General features: G+C 44.7%; 1 protein-coding gene across 2 annotated transcripts in view; it reads right to left on the reverse strand.

Annotated features, from left to right (window-relative positions):
* Nucleotides 1-1,577: 1,577 nt before the first annotated feature.
* pidd1 (p53-induced death domain protein 1) overlaps nt 1,578-23,279 on the reverse strand; it is a 44,113-nt gene continuing 22,411 nt past the window's right edge. The window contains exons 9-17 of one of the 2 annotated variants that reach the window (XM_036968535.1): nt 22,977-23,124; nt 22,625-22,760; nt 21,544-21,694; nt 20,349-20,472; nt 20,160-20,275; nt 15,737-15,844; nt 10,802-11,007; nt 2,675-3,007; nt 1,578-2,639 (exon numbers count right to left, since the gene is read on the reverse strand). In XM_036968535.1, the coding sequence (XP_036824430.1) occupies nt 2,719-3,007; nt 10,802-11,007; nt 15,737-15,844; nt 20,160-20,275; nt 20,349-20,472; nt 21,544-21,694; nt 22,625-22,760; nt 22,977-23,124 (1,278 nt within the window). In that variant the 3' untranslated portion in view covers nt 1,578-2,639; nt 2,675-2,718. Of the gene's footprint in view, nt 3,008-10,801; nt 11,008-15,736; nt 15,845-20,159; nt 20,276-20,348; nt 20,473-21,543; nt 21,695-22,624; nt 22,761-22,976; nt 23,125-23,279 lie in introns of both variants that reach the window. The other variant, XM_036968534.1, reaches the window with a different exon arrangement.

Below are 23,279 nucleotides of genomic sequence, written 5' to 3' on the forward strand. Positions count from 1 at the left end.
GGAAAACAGCAAGGGGATGAATAGTTTGGCGAGGCACTGTATCATAACATCTTAGGCAAATCACAACATCACAAATGAATCAGTTCAGAGTTCAGCTCAGAGGCAACACGAGGTTTACGTCGTGGTGATTTCAACAGGTGTATATTGTATATCTGACACGAATGATGCCACAAATATCAGGACAAGAACACAAGAGCGACGAGTCCATTCCTTCATCTGTCTGTTTATCAACAAGTCAAGAACACGTTGCTCAAAAAGAGGTGCCAGGATTTGAATAGGACACCAGTCCAACAAACAGGGTTTGGGGTCCATGTCATTTCAATTCAGAAAGTAAACAAAATTCAAATTCCCCATTTTCCTAATTGAAAACCTAAAAAGAGAATTATAATTTCAGTGTGCTTCTTGAATGAACTGGAATTGAAATGGACCCAAACCCTGTCAGCAGCATATGTTGTTGTCCTTCTCCTCTGTGCTACAGTTCTAACAGCCACCATTAGAGCAGCTGAATGGCTGGCGGCTGGGTTGTGGTACACACTATCCAGACCATACCACACACGGGCGGGTGTTCAAGTTAGTCAAGTGTAAGACGGCCATCTGTACCTAGTGTGGAGCCACCAGCTCTGCAGCTGAGCAAGGCTGGAACACACAACTGAAATAGTTCATGTCTCTCTACAGCTGATGGTTCTCAGCTCAGTCTGATCATGTCTCTCTACAGCTGATGGTTCTCAGCTCAGTCTGATCATGTCTCTCTACAGCTGATGGTTCTCAGCTCAGTCTGATCATGTCTCTCTACAGCTGATGGTTCTCAGCTCAGTCTGATCATGTCTCTCTACAGCTGATGGTCTCAGCTCAGTCTGATCATGTCTCTCTACAGCTGATGGTTCTCAGCTCAGTCTGATCATGTCTCTCTACAGCTGATGGTCTTGTTCTCAAGCCTGGCAGCTGAGTGACACAGTTGTTGGTTTTTCTACTGCAGAACCGGCTGGTCCGGCCTGAGACTTTCTACTGCAGAACCAGCTGGTCCGGCCTGAGACTTTCCACTGCAGAACCGGCTGGTGCGGCCTGAGGCTTTCCACTGGAGAACCAGCTGGTCCGGCCTGAGGCTTTCTACTGCAGAACCAGCTGGTCCGGCCTGAGGCTTTCCACTGCAGAACCGGCTGGTCCGGCCTGAGGCTTTCCACTGGAGAACCGGCTGGTCCGGCCTGAGGCTTTCCACTGCAGAACCAGCTGGTCCGGCCTGAGACTTTCCACTGCAGAACCGGCTGGTCCGGCCTGAGGCTTTCTACTGCAGAACCGGCTGGTCCGGCCTGAGGCTTTCTACTGCAGAACCAGCTGGTCCGGCCTGAGGCTTTCCACTGGAGAACCGGCTGGTCCGGCCTGAGGCTTTCCACTGCAGAACCGGCTGGTCCGGCCTGAGGCTTTCCACTGGAGAACCAGCTGGTCCGGCCTGAGGCTTTCCACTGCAGAACCGGCTGGTCCGGCCTGAGGCTTTCCACGAGCTTCAAGTAACTGTCCAGTGAAAATGTGACATTTAAAAGTTCATATTCTGTTAACTCAAACCCAAATAATGTTGTTGACTTATCCTATAGTTGTATTTGTGGCCAGAGCATAAATTGGAGACAAAACACTTTAAAAACCTTACCTCACACTTGTATCTAAAAACAGAAAGTTAAAATAAAAGCGTGCTATTTCCAATCAGCGTTCTATTTTCAATGACCATATACGCCCATGTCATTACAACACAGAAAAGTTGCTTTTCAACACATTTAAATAAAACAATTTAGAAGGAAGACTATTTCACTCATATCGTAATTAATTATAGGTCACATTTCATAGAAACAGTTACTTCAAACCCCAGTGTTTTACTGAGTTCAGTCTACTGCTTCAGAAAGAAGGGATGAGTTCAGTCTACTGCTTCAGCATGAAGGGATGAGTTCAGTCTACTGCTTCAGCATGAAGGGATGAGTTCAGTCTACTGCTTCAGAAAGAAGGGATGAGTTCAGTCTACTGCTTCAGAAAGAAGGGATGAGTTCAGTCTACTGCTTCAGAATGAAGGGATGAGTTCAGTCTACTGCTTCAGAATGAAGGGATGAGTTCAGTCTACTGCTTCAGAAAGAAGGGATGAGTTCAGTCTACTGCTTCAGAAAGAAGGGATGAGTTCAGTCTACTGCTTCAGAAAGAAGGGATGAGTTCAGTCTACTGCTTCAGAAAGAAGGGATGAGTTCAGTCTACTGCTTCAGAAAGAAGGGATGAGTTCAGTCTACTGCTTCAGAAAGAAGGGATGAGTTCAGTCTACTGCTTCAGAATGAAGGGATGAGTTCAGTCTACTGCTTCAGAATGAAGGGATGAGTTCAGTCATCTCCTCTTCCTCTAATCTCACTCTCCTCCGTGTGAAGATGAGGTGGTCTCTTCCTGTAATCTCACTCTCCTCAGTGTGAAGATGAGGTTGTCTCTTCCTGTAATCTCACTCTCCTCAGTGTGAAGATGAGGTGGTCTCTTCCTGTAATCTCACTCTCCTCAGTGTGAAGATGAGGTTGTCTCTTCCTGTAATCTCACTCTCCTCAGTGTGAAGATGAGGTGGTCTCTTCCTGTAATCTCACTCTCCTCAGTGTGAAGATGAGGTGGTCTCTTCCTGTAATCTTAGTGTGAAGATGAGGTGGTCTCTTCCTGTAACCTCACTCTCCTCATTGACTCTCTATACTCCCTCTGTGAGTTGGTTCAGTGTGAAGGTGAGGGATCTGTGTCTGTTGAAGGCCTCTTCTCTTCCTCTTCTAGGCCCACCCTCCTCAGTGACTCATTATACTTCCGGGTTCCTAGCCTCACTATGTCTTTAATCTCCTCAGCCAGGTCCCTCCTGCCACTCTCCACCATGGCATCTATCAACCTGGGCACTGCACCAATACCCTGCTGGCCTGGACCTCCAGCGGGACACAACCCAACACCTTCCTGCTGCTGACCCCGGGCCCAGTGGAACAGCATCTCCAACACCACGGCCCCTAGGTTGTCTCTGGAGGCGGGAGGGGAGAGAGGACAGACGAGAGAGACAGAGACAGAGACAGAGAGAGAGAGAGAGAGAGAGAGAGAGGAGAGGACAGACAGAGAGAGAGAGATGGAGAGAAAGGGAAAGAGATGGAGAGAGAGAAAGGGAAAGAGATGGAGAAAGAAGGAGAGAGATGGAGAAAGAAGGAGAGAGCAAGAGAGAGAGAGAGAGAGGTATCTGTAAGGGCTTCTACAAAATGTAGGGTTTTCCTGTTTTCCTGTAACCAAAACGCCCTCTATGTAACCAACAGGGAAACTAAAGAGACAGCAGGAGAAAACATACAGTTGTGAATATAACTATGTTCCCTGAAGGAGGTCAACTCGGTACAACACAGCTATGGGGATTTCTCGTGTTGACGCCCCCTTCTGAAGAACAGTAGAATCACGCCTGAAAAGGCCAGTGAACACCGTGCCTCACCAGAAGCTCCGCCTTCCGCAGGCGATAAACCCGGAGGTACAGATGAACTCCTTCAGTACCGGCCTTCACCGATTCCAGAACTGGGCGTGTTATAGTTTTATAGTCCCAACTCTACGTTCCCGTTCAGTCGGTCAACTCGGTACAACACAGCTATGGGGACATGAAAGATAAACGCCCCCCAAAGCCGATCCCAGTAGACACCAAATGAAACGACCCGCGGCAGACCACACAGAGTTACAACGCGACAGTCAAATCAAATCAAATCTTATTGGTCACATACACATGGTTAGCAGATGTTACTGGTCACATACACATGGTTAGCAGATGTTATTGGTCACATACACATGGTTAGCAGATGTTATTGGTCACATACACATGGTTAGCAGATGTTATTGGTCACATACACATGGTTAGCAGATGTTATTGGTCACATACACATGGTTAGCAGATGTTAATGCGAGTGTAGAGAAATGCTTGTGCTTCTAGTTCCCGACCGTGCAGTAATATCTAACAAGTAATCTAACAATTTCACAGTTTAACAGTCTGATGGCCTTGAGATAGAAGCTGTTTTTCAGTCTCTCGGTCCCTGCTTCGATGCACTTGTACTGACCTCGCCTTCTGGATGATAGCGGGGTGAACAGGCAGTGGCTCGGGTGGTTGTTGTCCTTGATGATCTTTATGTCCTTGATGACCTCTTCCTTAGGTCTCGAGAATCTCGCTGACCACAGCTCGGTCCGATTAGAATAACCAAGCGACTGGATGCTACGTATGCTAACCGAGAGCTAAACGAGTGAGATATAGGAGGTAGCTAAACGAGAGAGCTATAGGAAGTAGCTAAACGAGAGAGATATAGGAGGTAGCTAAACGAGAGAGCTATAGGAAGTAGCTAAACGAGAGCGATATAGGAAGTAGCTAAACGAGAGAGCTATAGGAAGTAGCTAAACGAGAGAGATATAGGAAGTAGCTAAACGAGAGAGAGATATAGGAAGTAGCTAAACGAGAGAGAGATATAGGAAGTAGCTAAACGAGAGAGATATAGGAAGTAGCTAAACGAGAGAGATATAGGAAGTATCTAAACGAGAGAGAGATACACAAACAATTCCACCATGGGAGACCAGGAATCAACAGTGGCAGACCGCTAGCTAGTTGGCCTTGACGAGTCAGCTAACCTGGCTAGCACACTATGCAGCGCTGATTAGCCTGATCCCCCATCAACATAAGACCGGATCGTCGACCAAGTCCGGGAAGAGAGGTTAAACGGTGCTTGACCGAGGCAGAGGCAGGCACAGGCCACCCTCAGTCTTCGAGTCTTCTTCCCCTTAGCCGGCGACAGAGGGCACAGCAAACCAGGTTGAGTAAGGGCAGCTTTCGCATTGCCTCAACTCGGACAGACAAGACATCTGATCTGAACAACGCCCCTCAATTCATCCCCAGGTCCCATAACCCTGACGAGATACGGGAACCGGCGAGAGGAAACCAGAAGAAATCCACACGTTTGCCAAGGGAACCGGTCGGTACCATGGACTGGACAAGGGGAATGGAATAGCACCAGCCACGGGTCAGTACCATGGAGATGGACTAGGGGAATGGAATAGCACCAGACACGGGTCAGTACCATGGAGATGGACTAGGGGAATGGAATAGCACCAGACACGGGTCAGTACCATGGAGATGGACTAGGGGAATGGAATAGCACCAGACACGGGTCAGTACCATGGAGATGGACTAGGGGAATGGAATAGTACCAGACACGGGTCAGTACCATGGAGATGGACTAGGGGAATGGAATAGCACCAGACACGGGTCAGTACCATGGAGATGGACTAGGGGAATGGAATAGTACCAGCCACGGGTCAGTACCATGGAGATGGACTAGGGGAATAGAATAGTACCAGACACGGGTCAGTACCATGGACTGGACTAGGGGAATGGAATAGTACCAGACACGGGTCAGTACCATGGACTGGACTAGGGGAATGGAATAGTACCAGACACGGGTCAGTACCATGGAGATGGACTAGGGGAATGGAATAGTACCAGACACGGGTCAGTACCATGGAGATGGACTAGGGGAATGGAATAGTACCAGACACGGGTCAGTACCATGGAGATGGACTAGGGGAATGGAATAGTACCAGACACGGGTCAGTACCATGGAGATGGACTAGGGGAATGGAATAGTACCAGACACGGGTCAGTACCATGGAGATGGACTAGGGGAATGGAATAGTACCAGACACGGGTCAGTACCATGGAGATGGACTAGGGGAATGGAATAGTACCAGACACGGGTCAGTACCATGGAGATGGACTAGGGGAATGGAATAGCACCAGACACGGGTCAGTACCATGGAGATGGACTAGGGGAATGGAATAGTACCAGACACGGGTCAGTACCATGGAGATGGACTAGGGGAATGGAATAGTACCAGACACAGGTCAGTACCATGGAGATGGACTAGGGGAATGGAATAGTACCAGCCACGGGTCAGTACCATGGAGATGGACTAGGGGAATGGAATAGTACCAGACACGGGTCAGTACCATGGAGATGGACTAGGGGAATGGAATAGTACCAGACACAGGTCAGTACCATGGAGATGGACTAGGGGAATGGAATAGCACCAGCCACGGGTCAGTACCATGGAGATGGACTAGGGGAATGGAATAGTACCAGCCACGGGTCAGTACCATGGAGATGGACTAGGGGAATGGAATAGTACCAGACACAGGTCAGTACCATGGACTGGACTAGGGGAATGGAATAGTACCAGACACGGGTCAGTACCATGGAGATGGACTAGGGGAATGGAATAGTACCAGACACGGGTCAGTACCATGGAGATGGACTAGGGGAATGGAATAGCACCAGACACGGGTCAGTACCATGGAGATGGACTAGGGGAATGGAATAGTACCAGACACGGGTCAGTACCATGGAGATGGACTAGGGGAATGGAATAGTACCAGACACGGGTCAGTACCATGGAGATGGACTAGGGGAATGGAATAGTACCAGACACAGGTCAGTACCATGGAGATGGACTAGGGGAATGGAATAGCACCAGCCACGGGTCAGTACCATGGAGATGGACTAGGGGAATGGAATAGTACCAGCCACGGGTCAGTACCATGGAGATGGACTAGGGGAATGGAATAGTACCAGACACAGGTCAGTACCATGGACTGGACTAGGGGAATGGAATAGTACCAGACACGGGTCAGTACCATGGAGATGGACTAGGGGAATGGAATAGTACCAGACACGGGTCAGTACCATGGAGATGGACTAGGGGAATGGAATAGTACCAGACACGGGTCAGTACCATGGAGATGGACTAGGGGAATGGAATAGTACCAGACACAGGTCAGTACCATGGAGATGGACTAGGGGAATGGAATAGTACCAGAATAGCACCAGCCACGGGTCAAACCACTGTTCCTGACGCCGTCCCCACACACAAGCTGACCCGACCTCCGACAAATCGCCGAAAACAAAGCGTCACTGTCTTTTAATTTGGGTCATGAACCCAAACCCAGGCTTGCTAGCCTACGTAACAAATAACAGATTCAGCAGGAAAGTCACGAAACCAATTACCTGGTTACCTGGTTACCTTTAATAACACAAGGTCCAGAAGCATGAACACGCTCTCACTAAGTGGGACAGCTTCCAGTGAGGCACGGTGTTCGTTGGCCTTGTCAGGCGTGATTCTAATGTTGTTCAGTAGAGGGCTCACCCCATCGCTGTGCTCGAGTCAAATCGCTCAGATTAATTAAAGTCGTTCTTTTTTCGTTACAGCGTAAACACACCTGAATTGGTATCTGCCTCCATGCATATCAATCACGTAGAAATACTGCTCTCAAGACTGACTCACAGAAGAGAGAGATAAATTCAGGACTCATAATATCATTGACATTGAAGTCTTGCCTTTTCAAAGACTATTTCCATTCACACACACACACACACACACACACACACACACTAGTAGTGCTGTTCTGTGTACCTGTGTGGTGCAGACAAACACATCAGATCAATGACAGGGGTAACCTGAACATGTTAGGTTCTGGGATTAATTCAAGTCACACATTCACTCTCTGTCTCTCCCCCATCTCTCTGTCTCTCCCCTCCTCCCCCTCTCTCTGTCTCTCCCCTCCTCCCCCTCTCTCTGTCTCTCCCCCCTCTCTCTCTGTCTCTCCCCCCTCCTCTCTGTCTCTCCCCCCTCTCTCTGTCTCTCCCCCCTCTCTCTGTCTCTCCCCCCTCTCTCTGTCTCTCCCCCCTCTCTCTGTCTCTCCCCTCTTCCCCCTCTCTCTCATAAAAATACCATATAACGTGTTTTTCTGCAGCATCAGCACTGAAGCCATCTTTTTTGTGTTTGTTAGCATGTGCATCATCCTCAAACTGACAGAAACGCTGCCCACTGAATATCAATGGGGGAGAATGTTTTTTTTTGTTTTAATCCCTTTTTTTGTAAATCGTCACGAAGCCATCTGGAACACTGCAGGAGATCACACTGATACTCAGATGTATATATCTCTCTCTACACCACTCAGTTATCTCTCTCTCTATACACCACTCAGTTATCTCTCTCTCTCTATACACCACTCAGTTCTCTATCTCTCTATACACCACTCAGTTCTCTATCTCTCTATACACCACTCAGTTCTCTATCTCTCTATACACCACTCAGTTATCTCTCTCTCTCTATACACCACTCAGTTCTCGCTCTCTCTCTCTATACACCACTCAGTTCTCTCTCTCTCTCTCTATACACCACTCAGTTCTCTCTCTCTCTATACACCACTCAGTTATCTCTCTCTCTCTACACCACTCAGATATCTCTCTCTCTACACCACTCAGATATCTCTCTCTCTACACCACTCAGTTATCTCTCTCTCTCTACACCACTCAGTTATCTCTCTATACACCACTCAGTTATCTCTCTCTCTCTCTATACACCACTCAGTTATCTCTCTCTCTACACCACTCAGTTATCTCTCTCTCTACACCACTCAGTTATCACTCTCTCTCTATACACCACTCAGTTATCTCTCTCTCTCTATACACCACTCAGTTATCTCTCTCTCTCTATACACCACTCGGTTATCTCTCTCTCTCTATACACCACTCGGTTATCTCTCTCTCTCTCTATACACCACTCGGTTCTCTCTCTCTCTATACCACTCGGTTCTCTCTCTCTCTATACCACTCGGTTCTCTCTCTCTCTACACCACTCGGTTCTCTCTCTCTCTACACCACTCGGTTCTCTCTCTCTCTACACCACTCGGTTCTCTCTCTCTGTATACACCACTCGGTTCTCTCTCTCTGTATACACCACTCGGTTCTCTCTCTCTGTATACACCACTCGGTTCTCTCTCTCTCTCTACACCACTCGGTTCTCTCTCTCTCTCTACACCACTCGGTTCTCTCTCTCTCTCTACACCACTCGGTTCCCTCTCTCTCTGTATACACCACTCGGTTCTCTCTCTCTCTGTATACACCACTCAGTTATCTCTCTCTACACCACTCAGTTATCTCTCTCTACACCACTCAGTTATCTCTCTCTCTCTATACACCACTCAGTTACCTCTCTCCCTACAGCACTCAGTTACCTCTCTCCCTACACCACTCAGTTACCTCTCTCTCCCTACACCACTCAGTTACCTCTCTCTCCCTACACCACTCAGTTACCTCTCTCTCCCTACACCACTCAGTTATCTCCCTCTCTCTACATCACTCCGTTCCCTCTCCTCCCTCTACACCACTCCGTTCCCACTCTACACCACTCCGTTCCCACTCTACACCACTCCGTTCCCACTCTACACCACTCCGTTCCCACTCTACACCACTCCGTTCCCACTCTACACCACTCCGTTCCCACTCTACACCACTCCGTTCCCACTCTACACCACTCCGTTCCCACTCTACACCACTCCGTTCCCCCTCTACACCACTCCGTTCCCCCTCTACACCACTCCGTTCCCCCTCTACACCACTCCTCTCTTCCCCGACTCCCCCTGCATGTCTCTTCCAGACTCCTTACAAGTTAAATCCCTCCAGTGAGAATTGAAGGACTTTAGTTATCCTATGCTAATACTCCATGTGCCTGCCCACACATGGAGTACATCACTTCATCCCCTCTCATCCAGAAATAGTACACTGGGTTGGCACAGAAAACAAGAACTACATTTAGAAAATCTGCATCCCTCTTGTTCCCGCGCATCCCAAAATACTTCTGATAAAAAGGGAAATGACCATGATAAAGAAGTAATAGCCACTGCTTATAAATGTGCTTATGAATGGGTTATGAATAGGTTATAAATGGGCTATGAATGGGTTATGAATGGGCTATGAATGGGCTAAGTATCGGTCACGAATGGGTTATGAATGGGTTATGGGCGCAGTGGTCTAAGACACTAGAGATTCTGGGTTCGAGTCCAGGCTCTGCCGCAGCTGGCCGCGACTGGGGCGCACAATTGGCCCAGCGTCGTCAAGGGTTATGGGAGGGTTTGGCCGGCAGGGATGTTCTTGTCCCATCGCTCTCTAGCGACTCCTGTGGCGGGCCGGGCTCAGTGCACGCTGACACGGTCACCAGGTGTACGGTGTTTCCTCCGACACATTGGTGCGGCTGGCTTCCGGGTTAAGTGGGCTTTGTGTCAAGAAGCAGTGCGGCTTGGCTGGGTCGTGTTTCAGAGTCCGTATCGAAGTTGCAGCAATGAGACAAGACTGTAACTGCTACCAATTGGGGAGAAAGGGGTAAAAAAATATACAAAATTAATGGGTTATGAATGGGTTATGGATGGGTTATGAATGGGTTATAAATGGGTTATGAATGGGTTATGAATGGGTTATGGATGGGTTATGAATGGGTTATGGATGGGTTATGGATGGTTATAAATGGGTTATGAATGGGTTATAAATTGGTTATAAATGGGTTATGAATGGGTTATGGATGGGTTATAAATTGGTTATAAATGGGTTATGAATGGGTTATAAATGGGTTATGGATGGGTTATGGATGGGTTATGAATGGGTTATAAATGGGTTAAGGATGGGTTATGAATTGGTTATAAATGGGTTATGGATGGGTTATGAATGGGTTATGAATGGGTTATAAATGGGTTATGAATGGGTTATAAATGGGTTATGAATGGGTTATAAATGGGTTATGAATGGGTTACAAATTACATTTGGTGCCTAATGAACAGGACCCTGGTTCTCCATCACAGTAACCATCATGCCCAGGTGTATTCGTACTTACTGCAAAATGAGTGTTTCTTATTGGATAAGTACAGGTAATGCCCCTGTTTCGGTCAGTTCTTACATTTGGTAATGAACATGCCCACCTGTATTTGTACTGCATGCGGTCCAGCTCCTGGTAGCTGATTCCCAGGTTGATGCCAATGGACCTCCAGTCCTGTCCGATCTGAAGGGAGATGGCCAGCAGGTTAGCCTCAGTCAGGTACCCACTCTCTGGGTCGCCCAGGTTCAGCGGAGGGTACCGAGGCTGCTCCCAGTCCATACCATTACTACCACCCTCTGAGTTTAGGCCCTGTGGGGAAGGGAGAGAGGGCAGTGAAGACAGGAAGTAGAGAAAGAGGCTCATACCATTACTATCCAATCAGAGTTCATAGCCTGAGTGGGCGGTGAAGACAGGAAGTAGAGGAAGAGGCTCATACCATTACTATCCAATCAGAGTTCCTAGCCTGAGTGGGCGGTGAATACAGGAAGTAGAGGAAGAGGCTCATACCATTACTATCCAATCAGAGTTCCTAGCCTGAGTGGGCGGTGAAGACAGGAAGTAGAGGAAGAGGCTCATACCATTACTATCCAATCAGAGTTCATAGCCTGAGTGGGCGGTGAAGACAGGAAGTAGAGGAAGAGGCTCATACCATTACTATCCAATCAGAGTTCATAGCCTGAGTGGGCAGTGAAGACAGGAAGTAGAGGAAGAGGCTCATACCATTACTATCCAATCAGAGTTCATAGCCTGAGTGGGCAGTGAAGACAGGAAGTAGAGGAAGAGGCTCATACCATTACTATCCAATCAGAGTTCATAGCCTGAGTGGGTGGTGAAGACAGGAAGTAGAGGAAGAGGCTCATACCATTACTATCCAATCAGAGTTCATAGCCTGAGTGGGAGGTGAAGACAGGAAGTAGAGAAAGAGGCTCATACCATTACTATCCAATCAGAGTTCATAGCCTGAGTGGGTGGGGAAAGTGTAAAATTAACCGATTGGCTAAATCTGTATTGTATATTGTATGTGTATGTATATTGTAGCTTGAAACAGTTGATTTTTAATGGAATATCTACATAGGCGTACAGAGGCCCCATTGTCAGCAACCATCACTCCTGTGTTCCAATGGCACTTCAAAATATCCTGCCAGAATGTGTGCAATTTGGGGCATGACCAGAAGAGGTGACCGAGGGTACCCTCGGCAGACTTGCACTTAGGGCATATAGGAGAGACCGAGGGGTAAAGACTAGTGTCATTTGGTACAGCAATAGTCCAGTCTGTGAATCACTTTGTATTGAATAAATTTGGTGTCGGGAGTTTATCGCACACAAGTGAATATCTCGAAGGCAATCAGCCCAAACTGTCATCATTAATCTCCATAACAAGGTCTTCCTCACAGGTCTCCTTCAAATGTTGTGTGGAAACACGGAGAGGTACTGAGCCTGCTCGCAGTCCATACCATTGCTACCACCCCCTAAGTTTATGCTGTAAAGTGATCTACAAATCTGGAGATCAAACTCGGAGTCAGGGGCGAGGTTCATGAAAGTATATAGTTCTGCGGGCAGGTGTAATTGCCTCAGAATTTTGTAAATTTTAGCGAACATAATTTATTTTCTGAAGATACTGGAATAAATTACACTGCCGTTCAAAAGTTTGGGGTCACTAAGAAATGTTCATGTTTTTGAAAGAAAAGCAAATGTGTTGTCCATTAAAAATATATATATATATATATATATATATATTTGCCTTGAAGGCCATCATCCCGGAGTCGCCTCTTTACGGTTGACGTTGAGACTGGTGTTTTGCGGGTACTATTTAATGAAGCTGCCAGTTGAGGACTTGTGAGGCGTCATTCTAATGTACTTGTCCTCTTGCTCAGTTGTGCATCAGGGCCTCCCACTCCTCTTTCTTTTCTGGTTAGAGACAGTTTGCGCTGTTCTGTGAAGGGAGTAGTACATAGCATTGTATGAGATCTTTAGTTCCTTGGCAATTTCTCTCATGGAATAGCCTTCAGTTTCTCAAAACAAGAATAGACTGACGAGTTTCAGAAGAAAGTTATTTGTTTCTAGCCATTTTGAGCCTGTAATAGAACCCAGCGTACTTTGTATCCCCACACAAAAAGGCAAGATGTTAAAAAATCTGCAGATTCTGAAAGAGATCATGTAGCCATTTTAATAACACAGCCTATCAGAGATAGAGGCAACACTCTCCAGACCTCAGTGTTTAACTTCTCTATCATGTCGAGATACTGTAGTTCCAATTATAAATCAATTCGGCATCCTTGGGGATGACAACACTTAAATATTTTTATTTTTTCTCTTGTGATTTTAAAAAAGGTATATATATATATATATTTTTTAAGTCTGGGTTGCCTTTAAGAGGCATGTTGCCTTTAAAGTGCCTCTAAGTTGCCTTTAGGAGGCATGAAATCTATTTTATCCCAGTTTATGGTGTACCAAGAGAGTGCTCCAAATGATTCGATGAGCGCCAACAGTGGCGGGAGTGACTCTTCGGGGCGTGAAAGGAACAAAATAACGCCATCCGCAAACAGAGGGACCATGTTCAGCGGAGCAATGAAAACATGGCTTCCTGATACTAACAGCTAGGTAGGGCTTCCATAGCAATGCCGATATAGAGTGACAACGCGGTGATCAACCTTGCCCATGTTCAGCGGAGCAAAGAAAACGTGGCTTCCTGATACTAACAGCTAGGTAGGGCTTCCATAGCAATGCCGATATAGAGGGACAACGCGGTGATCAACCTTGCCCATGTTCAGCGGAGCAAAGAAAACGTGGCTCCTGATACTAACAGCTAGGTTGGGCTTCCATAGCAATGCCGATATAGAGTGACAACGCGGTGTGGCTCCTGATACTAACAGCTAGGTTGGGCTTCCATAGCAATGCCGATATAGAGTGACAACGCGGTGTGGCTCCTGATACTAACAGCTAGGTTGGGCTTCCATAGCAATGCCGATATAGAGTGACAACGCGGTGTGGCTCCTGATACTAACAGCTAGGTTGCAACGCCATAGAAATGGCGAATAGCAACGGACTCAAGGGGCACCCCTGGCGACAGGAACGTTGAAGTGAAAACGGAGGCGATTTATTGAAATGAGAACTGAAGCTGTCGGGAACGCATATACACCTGAACAAAAAATATTAAAAAAACGCAACATGTAAAAGTGTCCCATGTTTCACGAGCTGAAATAAAAGATCCCAGAAATGTTCCATGTGCACAAAAAAATCTTATATCTTTCAAATGTTGTGCACAAATGTGTTTACATCCTTGTTAGTGAGCGTTTCTCCTTTCCCCAAGATAATCCTGACAAGTTTGCATATCAAGAAGCTGACTAAACAGCATGATCATTACACAGGTGCATCTTGTGCAGGGGACAATAAAAGGCCACTAAAATGTGCCGTTTTGTCACACAACACAACGCCACAGATGTCTCAAGTTTTGAAGGAAGGAACATGCAATTGGCATGCGGACTGCAGGAATGTCCACCAGAGCTGTTGCCAGAGAATTTTAATGTACATTTCTCTACCATAAGCCGCATCCAACATTGTTGTGGCTACCCTGCCGCCCCAAAAAATGAGAATCTGCCTGGGATAAAAACCAGTTTTGTCACGATGAATTATAGTCGAAATGCATTTATTTAGTCTGTTTGCAGAGTATTTTAAGTAAACACCTTGAGATCGCATCCGAGGAGGGCAATAGGAGGATGGATCTGTTTCATCTGTATCTTTAACATTACGCTGATAAAGACTCTGCGAGTTTCAATAGAATGTTTAAACATCCTCAACATAAGAGAGGAATATGCTTTGTAAAACTCTATTTTACAGAAAATATGGATAAATGTGCGTTGTCTTTGTAAAATAAACCTAACACAGAACAGTAAATGTAGAGAAAGAGAGACCAGGATTCAAACGAACGCAGACAAAACCACCTGTGTACTGCGATTAACTTCTGATCTAGGTGATGTGTGATTGAGCCAACACTCGCTGAGTCAAAATATCAACAGACGTCTTCATCCCCATGAATATCAGGGACATTACCTTTAAAAGTCTATTGACTATCAGGGACATTACCTTTAAAAGTCTATTGACTATCAGGGACATTACCTTTAAAAGTCTATTGACTATCAGGGACATTACCTTTAAAAGTATATTGACTATCAGGGACATTACCTTTAAAAGTCTATTGACTATCAGGGACATTACCTTTAAAAGTCTATTGAATGTGAGGGACATTACCTTTAAAAGTCTATTGCTTAGCACAGATGTGTTGGTTTGAATCCCAGCCAGAGTGAAGAGGAGGAGGAGAGAAATGGTAAGAAGATCCAATATATACAAAGGATAGTGATACTGGGTAGTGGGTAGTGGGTCCTCAAACATCTGACATGACAAATCAAAATCAAATGTTATCGGTCACATACACATGGTTAGCAGATGTTCATGTGAGTCCTGATGCTTGTCCTGATGCTTTGGAAAATAAAGACTTCACAAGCAGTTTGTGTGATCCCATATCTGTTCGTGCTGAATAGCCAACTCCTATGGTCATTGTCATGCCAGGCCAAACATAGAAGTTGGCTATACAGATGTAGGATCTTAATTTGATCACCCTGTTGCAGGAGAACTTTTCTGCAATTCAGGACATTTTTTAAATGTGTAGTGTATTTGAGGTTTAAAAAGGCAACTGACGATTTGTGATTTCTAACTTTGAAATTTCAGACTTGATTTTCCTTATCAATCCCTACAAAAATGGCCATTAATTATAATCTATAGAAAAGTTTGTGGTTATACACACACATCATTAAAAACATAGGTGCTGGGATTATAAAGAAGAGTACGTAGTCAATAGCGCGGTGTGCGGGCCTTCTTGTTCTTCATTAATTATAATCCACATTTCCTGTTGCTACAGGAATTATTTTCCTGCTGTAGGAAACTGGCTCAAATTATGAGCCTACATCTGTACAGCACAAACAGATCTGTGAACAGGCTAGAGAAGGGTGTCTCTGACTGAGCATGCTCTGTTCTCACTTACAGGAAGTCTGAGTGGTAAGGTGGCCAGCCATTGGCTGTCGTGTCCTTTCCTTTTCCTGGCCACTTCCTGTGGTATGTCACTGGGAACCTCCCCTCGATAGAAAGACACCTGGAGAGGAGAGAGAACTTCAGATAAAAAATAATTGAAAGATTATTCTATTTGTTTAACCTTTATTTAACTAGACAAGTCAGTTAAAGAACAAATTATTATTTACAATGCTGGCCTACAGAGGAACAGTGGGGTTAACTGCCTTGTTCAGGGGCAGAACGACAGATTTTTTACCTTGTCAGCTCGGGCCAAGCTCCAGCAAGCTTTTGGTTACTGGCCCAACGCTCCAACCACTAGGCTACCCTGCCGCCCCAAATAATAAAACATAGGTTTTTTTATCCTCTTAAGAATCGGACCCTTTTTTTGGCCTAAAACGACCAAATCTAACTGCCTATAGCTCAGGACCTGAAGCAAGGGTTTGCATATTCGTGATACCACTTGAAAGGAAACACTTTGAAGTTTTGTGGAAATGTGAAATGAATATAGGAGAATATAACATATTAGATATGGTATAAGAAAATACAAAACAAAAATAAAAAAAAGTCTAAAAGAACATCCCAATGCCCCAGGGCAGTGATTAGGGACTTTGCCCTGTGTAGTATGCCGTCTTTCAGATAGGATGTTAAGTGGGTGTCCTGACTCTCTGTGGTCACTAAAGATCCCATGGTACTTATTGTTAGAATAGGGGTGTTAATCCCGGTGTCCTGGCTAAATTCCCAATCTGGCCCTTTTAACATTACGGTCACCTAATCATCCCCAGCTTCCAATTGTCTCTTTCATCTCCCCTGTAACTATTCCCCAGGTCGTTGCTGTAAATGAGAACGTGTTCTCAGTCAACTTACCTGGTAAAATAAATACAAATAAACAAACTGATATGTATTAAACGCCCAAATAACATTTTTTATTAGCTAAACAGATGGTGCTCAAAACAGGTGGGACCCCCGAATGACGGGTCGCCACTGAATCAGGTAGGCTTTTAAAAAAAATATATATATTTATCTTTCCAACGGATTAGAGAATTTTTTTTCCCCTTTCATGCTGAGTGGTTATCAAAAGTGAGAGAGCTGGAAAGATTTTTCCAATAGGCTACGTTGAGGAACCATTGTCATTCTCAACGGATGTAAAAACAGACTTTGTTTACTTGCTTTTTGAGGCGAAGAAAATAATACTTTGAGAAGCTCCACAGTGATGGTGAGACAAGACACCATCAGAAATACTATCAGATCCCTTAATGGGAACATTTATAGGCCTACATTTATAATGTAACAGGCCTACATTTATAATGTAACAGGCCTACATTTATAATGTAACAGGCCTACATTTATAATGTAACAGGCCTACATTTATAATGTAACAGGCCTACATTTATAATGTAACAGGCCTACATTTATAATGTAACAGGCCTACATTTATAATGTAACAGGCCTACATTTATAATGTAACAGGCCTACATTTATAATGTAACAGGCCTACATTTATAATGTAACAGGCTACATTTATAATGTAACAGGCCTACATTTATAATGTAACAGGCCTACATTTATAATGTAACAGGCCTACATTTATAATGTAACAGGCCTACATTTATAATGTAACAGGCCTACATTTATAATGTAACAGGCCTACATTTATAATGTAACAGGCCTACATTTATAATGTAGTAGGACTACATTTATAATGTAACAGGCCTACATTTATAATGTAACAGGCCTACATTTATAATGTAACAGGCCTACATTTATAATGTAACAGGCCTACATTTATAATGTAACAGGCCTACATTTATAATGTAACAGGCCTACATTTATAATGTAACAGGCTACATTTATAATGTAACAGGCCTACATTTATAATGTAACAGGCCTACATTTATAATGTAACAGGCCTACATTTATAATGTAACAGGCCTACATTTATAATGTAACAGGCCTACATTTATAATGTAACAGGCCTACATTTATAATGTAACAGGCCTACATTTATAATGTAGTAGGACTACATTTATAATGTAACAGGCCTACATTTATAATGTAACAGGCCTACATTTATAATGTAACAGGCCTACATTTATAATGTAACAGGCCTACATTTATAATGTAACAGCCTACATTTATAATGTAACAGCCTACATTTATAATGTAACAGCCTACATTTATAATGTAACAGCCTACATTTATAATGTAACAGGCCTACATTTATAATGTAACAGGCCTACATTTATAATGTAACAGGCCTACATTTATAATGTAACAGGCCTACATTTATAATGTAACAGCCTACATTTATAATGTAACAGGCCTACATTTATAATGTAACAGCCTACATTTATAATGTAACAGGCCTACATTTATAATGTAACAGCCTACATTTATAATGTAACAGCCTACATTTATAATGTAACAGTCTACATTTATAATGTAACAGCCTACATTTATAATGTAACAGCCTACATTTATAATGTAACAGGCCTACATTTATTAGCCAGCAGGCCTACATTTATAATGTAACAGGCCTACATTTATAATGTAACAGCCTACATTTATAATGTAACAGCCTACATTTATAATGTAACAGCCTACATTTATAATGTAACAGGCCTACATTTATTAGCCAGCAGGCCTACATTTATAATGTAACAGGCCTACATTTATAATGTAACAGCCTACATTTATAATGTAACAGCCTACATTTATAATGTAACAGGCCTACATTTATAATGTAACAGCCTACATTTATAATGTAACAGCCTACATTTATAATGTAACAGCCTACATTTATAATGTAACAGGCCTACATTTATTAGCCAGCAGGCCTACATTTATAATGTAACAGGCCTACATTTATAATGTAACAGCCTACATTTATAATGTAACAGCCTACATTTATAATGTAACAGGCCTACATTTATAATGTAACAGCCTACATTTATAATGTAACAGCCTACATTTATAATGTAACAGCCTACATTTATAATGTAACATGCCTACATTTATAATGTAACAGCCTACATTTATAATGTAACAGCCTACATTTATAATGTAACAGGCCTACATTTATAATGTAACAGCCTACATTTATAATGTAACAGCCTACATTTATAATGTAACAGGCCTACATTTATAATGTAACAGGCCTACATTTATAATGTAACAGGCCTACATTTATAATGTAACAGGCCTACATTTATAATGTAACAGCCTACATTTATAATGTAGTAGGACTACATTTACAGGCCTACATTTATTAGCCAGCAGGCCTACATTTAGTCCACTCAGACAGGCCTCCGCAATGGATTAGTCCACTCAGACAGGCCTCCACAATGGATTAGTCCACTCAGACAGGCCTCTACAATGGATTAGTCCACTCAGACAGGCCTCTATAATGGATTAGTCCACTCAGACAGGCCTCTACAATGAATTAGTCCACTCAGACAGGCCTCTATAATGGATTAGTCCACTCAGACAGGCCTCTATAATGGATTAGTCCACTGAGACAGGCCTCTATAATGGATTAGTCCACTCAGACAGGCCTCTACAATGGATTAGTCCACTCAGACAGGCCTCTACAATGGATTAGTCCACTCAGACAGGCCTCTACAATGGATTAGTCTGCTGAGACAGGCCTCTACAATGGATTAGTCCACTGAGACAGGCCTCTATAATGGATTAGTCCACTCAGACAGGCCTATACAATGGATTAGTCCGCTGAGACAGGCCTCTATAATGGATTAGTCCAATCAGACAGACTTCTACAATGGATTAGTCCGCTGAGACAGGCCTTTACAATGGATTAGTCCACTCAGACAGACTTCTACAATGGATTAGTCCACTCAGACAGACTTCTACAATGGATTAGTCCACTCAGACAGACTTCTACAATGGATTAGTCCAATCAGACAGGCCTCTACAATGGATTAGTCCACTCAGACAGACTTCTACAATGGATTAGTCCAATCAGACAGGCCTCCACAATGGATTAGTCAACCTCACCAATAGAACTAACAACCATGCTTGGTGGGAGGATGAAAAAGTAGGAATTGACTTATCAAACTGAAAATACCAATGAAAACGTGTTATTTCTACCAATGAAAACGTGTTATTTCTACCAATGAAAACGTGTTATTTCTACCTGCAAATGTGTGCTTGAGTTTTGTTTTCTTTGGCAACTGTGGTGTGAGCGGGATAAACACCTCCTGTTCTGTACATTATCCTGGAACTAATGAACTGCGTCCTCCATTATTTTCCAAGGTAATGTACAACATGTTGGTGTTTATCCCTTACCTAATAAAGCTCTTTATGAATAATGTACCATAGTTAATAAAAATGTCTGTATGTACTGTACACCCTCTCTCTGTCAGGGGTCACTCGTCTCTCACCTGACCCCTGATTGACCCCTCCTGCTTCTGTGTTGGACAAACGTACACCTCTTTGAGATTCTTCAACCGAGAGTAGAACACAAACGACAGTCTCCCTTCCGCACAGTCTGGTCTATCTGAAAGAGAGAGGGGACGTAGTAGTGTTGACATGGAAGATGTCGTTCAAATTGTATCATTTCCCAAATGTACCTGCGCTGACGTCTAGGCCCCTCTCGAAGCCAGCGAAGAACTGCTCTCCCTCCAACAGGTCACAGAGGTCTGAGGGTTGTGGGCCATCGTACTGCTCTGACAGAGACTGTACTCTGTTGTCCACCTGTTAAACATGGTCATAGGGCACATCAGATATTTACTGTACACATTATGACATCAACACACGTTATGACATCAACACACATTATGACATCGACACACATTATGACACCAACACACGTTATGACACCGACACACGGTGGATCTTCTAACATTCCTGCACTTCTAAAACTTGCAGTGGAAAATCTGATGTACTATGCATGTGATACAGCCACTGACTGTCCTAGGTCTCTTATCTCAGGAAGTGATACAGCCACTGACTGTCCTAGGTCTCTTATCTCAGGAAGTGATGCTGCTGTAACACTGTCCTTGTCTCAGGAAGTGATGCTGCTGTAACACTGACTGCCCTTGGTCTCAGGAAGTGATGCTGCTGTAACACTGACTGTCCTAGGTCTCAGGAAGTGATGCTGCTATAACACTGACTGTCCTTGGTCTCAGGAAGTGATGCTGCTGTAACACTGACTGCCCTTGGTCTCAGGAAGTGATGCTGCTGTAACACTGACTGCCCTTGGTCTCAGGAAGTGATGCTGCTGTAACACTGACTGCCCTTGGTCTCAGGAAGTGATGCTGCTGTAACACTGACTGCCCTTGGTCTCAGGAAGTGATGCTGCTGTAACACTGACTGCCCTTGGTCTCAGGAAGTGATGCTGCTGTAACACTGACTGTCTTTGGTCTCAGGAAGTGATGCTGCCGTAACACTGACTGCCCTTGGTCTCAGGAAGTGATGCTGCTGTAACACTGACTGCCCTTGGTCTCAGGAAGTGATGCTGCTGTAACACTGACTGTCTTTGGTCTCAGGAAGTGATGCTGCCGTAACACTGACTGCCCTTGGTCTCAGGAAGTGATGCTGCTGTAACACTGACTGCCCTTGGTCTCAGGAAGTGATGCTGCTGTAACACTGTCTGCCCTTGGTCTCAGGAAGTGATGCTGCTGTAACACTGTCTGCCCTTGGTCTCAGGAAGTGATGCTGCCGTAACACTGACTGCCCTTGGTCTCAGGAAGTGATGCTGCTGTAACACTGACTGTCCTTGGTCTCAGGAAGTGATGGATTGATTGATTGATTGACTGGACCCACCTTGTCAGCAGGCAGGCACTGTAGCAGAACCTGTTTGGGGTCTGTTCTCCTCTGTAGCACCAGGAACTGGACCTGAAACTGCTTCAGTCTCTGGTAGACCCTACGGACCACCCCGCTAACACAGCGCTGGGTAGTGTACCACAGCCAGTACCTGGAATAATATACACAAACTATTGACAGACGTAGCCAATAGAACCGGATTCAGGCTCCGGTAACACCGTACGGACCACAGCCACTACCCAGGATAGATGAACGATATTAACTTAACAACGTCAGCATCAAGGACCAATATGAGAAGACCATACTCTAACACTATGCCCAGACCGGACGAGGGCCTACGCAAATTGATTTTGTCCCCCACCACACGAAATGCGATCATGACACACAGGTTGAAATATCAAAACAAACTCTGAACCAATTATATTAATTTGGGGACAGGTCGAAAAGCATTAAACATTTATTACAATTTAGCTAGCTAGCTTGCTGTTTCTAGCTAATGTGTCCTATTTAGCTAGCTTGCTGTTTCTAGCTAATGTGTCCTATTTAGCTAGCTTGCTGTTTCTAGCTAATGTGTCCTATTTAGCTAGCTTGCTGTTTCTAGCTAATGTGTCCTATTTAGCTAGCTTGCTGTTGCTAGCTTGTCCTAGGATATAAACATTGGGTTGTTTACAGTTTCAACTGTTCTGCCTGTGATTATTATTATTTGACCATGCTGGTCATTTATGAACATTTGAACATCTTGGCCATGTTCTGTTATAATCTCCACCCGGCACAGCCAGAAGAGGACTGGCCACCCCTCATAGCCTGGTTCCTCTCTACCCGGCACAGCCAGAAGAGGACTGGCCACCCCTCAGAGCCTGGTTCCTCTCTAGGTTTCTTCCTAGGTTCTGGCCTTTCCAGGGAGTTTTTCCTAGCCACCGTGCTTCTACACCTGCATTGCTTGCTGTTTGGGGTTTTAGGCTGGGTTTATGTACAGCACTTTGAGATATCAGCTGATGTACGAAGGGCTATATAAATACATTTGATTGATTGATTACTGTAAAGCTGTGTGTTCATTTCGTCTGGAATAACAGGAACTCACCAGGAGAAGTGAGTGATGTAGAAGATGGCGTAGAGCTGTGTGACGTACAGGGACACCTGTGAGGTTATGTCTGTCCAGGTGTGGGCGCTGGGGTCTCCATGAAGCAGGTGGAGACAGGACAGGTCTACTGTGTGACCTGGGACATCAACAACAACAACATGGTTAAATGAATGCAGGTAGCGCTGGGGTCTCCATGGAGACGGGTCTACTTGAAGTAATTTCTCATCAGAAACGGCTAGAAGGGTTGAAAGCCAAGCAGTAAGTAACCATTCTGCTAACACCTATCCAATCATGTCGGATCTGAAGAAATGAAAACGTTGAACAGTTTTCAAACAGGACCCGGTAGACCTACCAGTGAGTCCAGTTGGCAGCGGGACCTGCACCTTGATTGGCTGGAGGAATTGGATGCTGGGGTCTTGAGAGAGACAGAGGAGGGGACTGACTCTGGCCTGAGGGTCTCCACACAACGTCTGGACCTCAGTGACAGACACCTGTAGTACCTGTAGAAACAGGGGAGTGAGCAGGGATTGGATTTACATTACCCACTGCTGAGGAGATTAGCAGGAAAGCACAGTGTCACAAAATACAGAGGATACTAGCTAGTATTGTTTTATTGTTTTAACAAACAATGCTCTCTGGAAGAACCAGTCTCTGG

This window comes from Oncorhynchus mykiss, chromosome 30, assembly GCF_013265735.2.
Source record: "Oncorhynchus mykiss isolate Arlee chromosome 30, USDA_OmykA_1.1, whole genome shotgun sequence".
In the NCBI taxonomy this organism is placed as follows: Eukaryota; Metazoa; Chordata; class Actinopteri; order Salmoniformes; family Salmonidae; genus Oncorhynchus; species Oncorhynchus mykiss.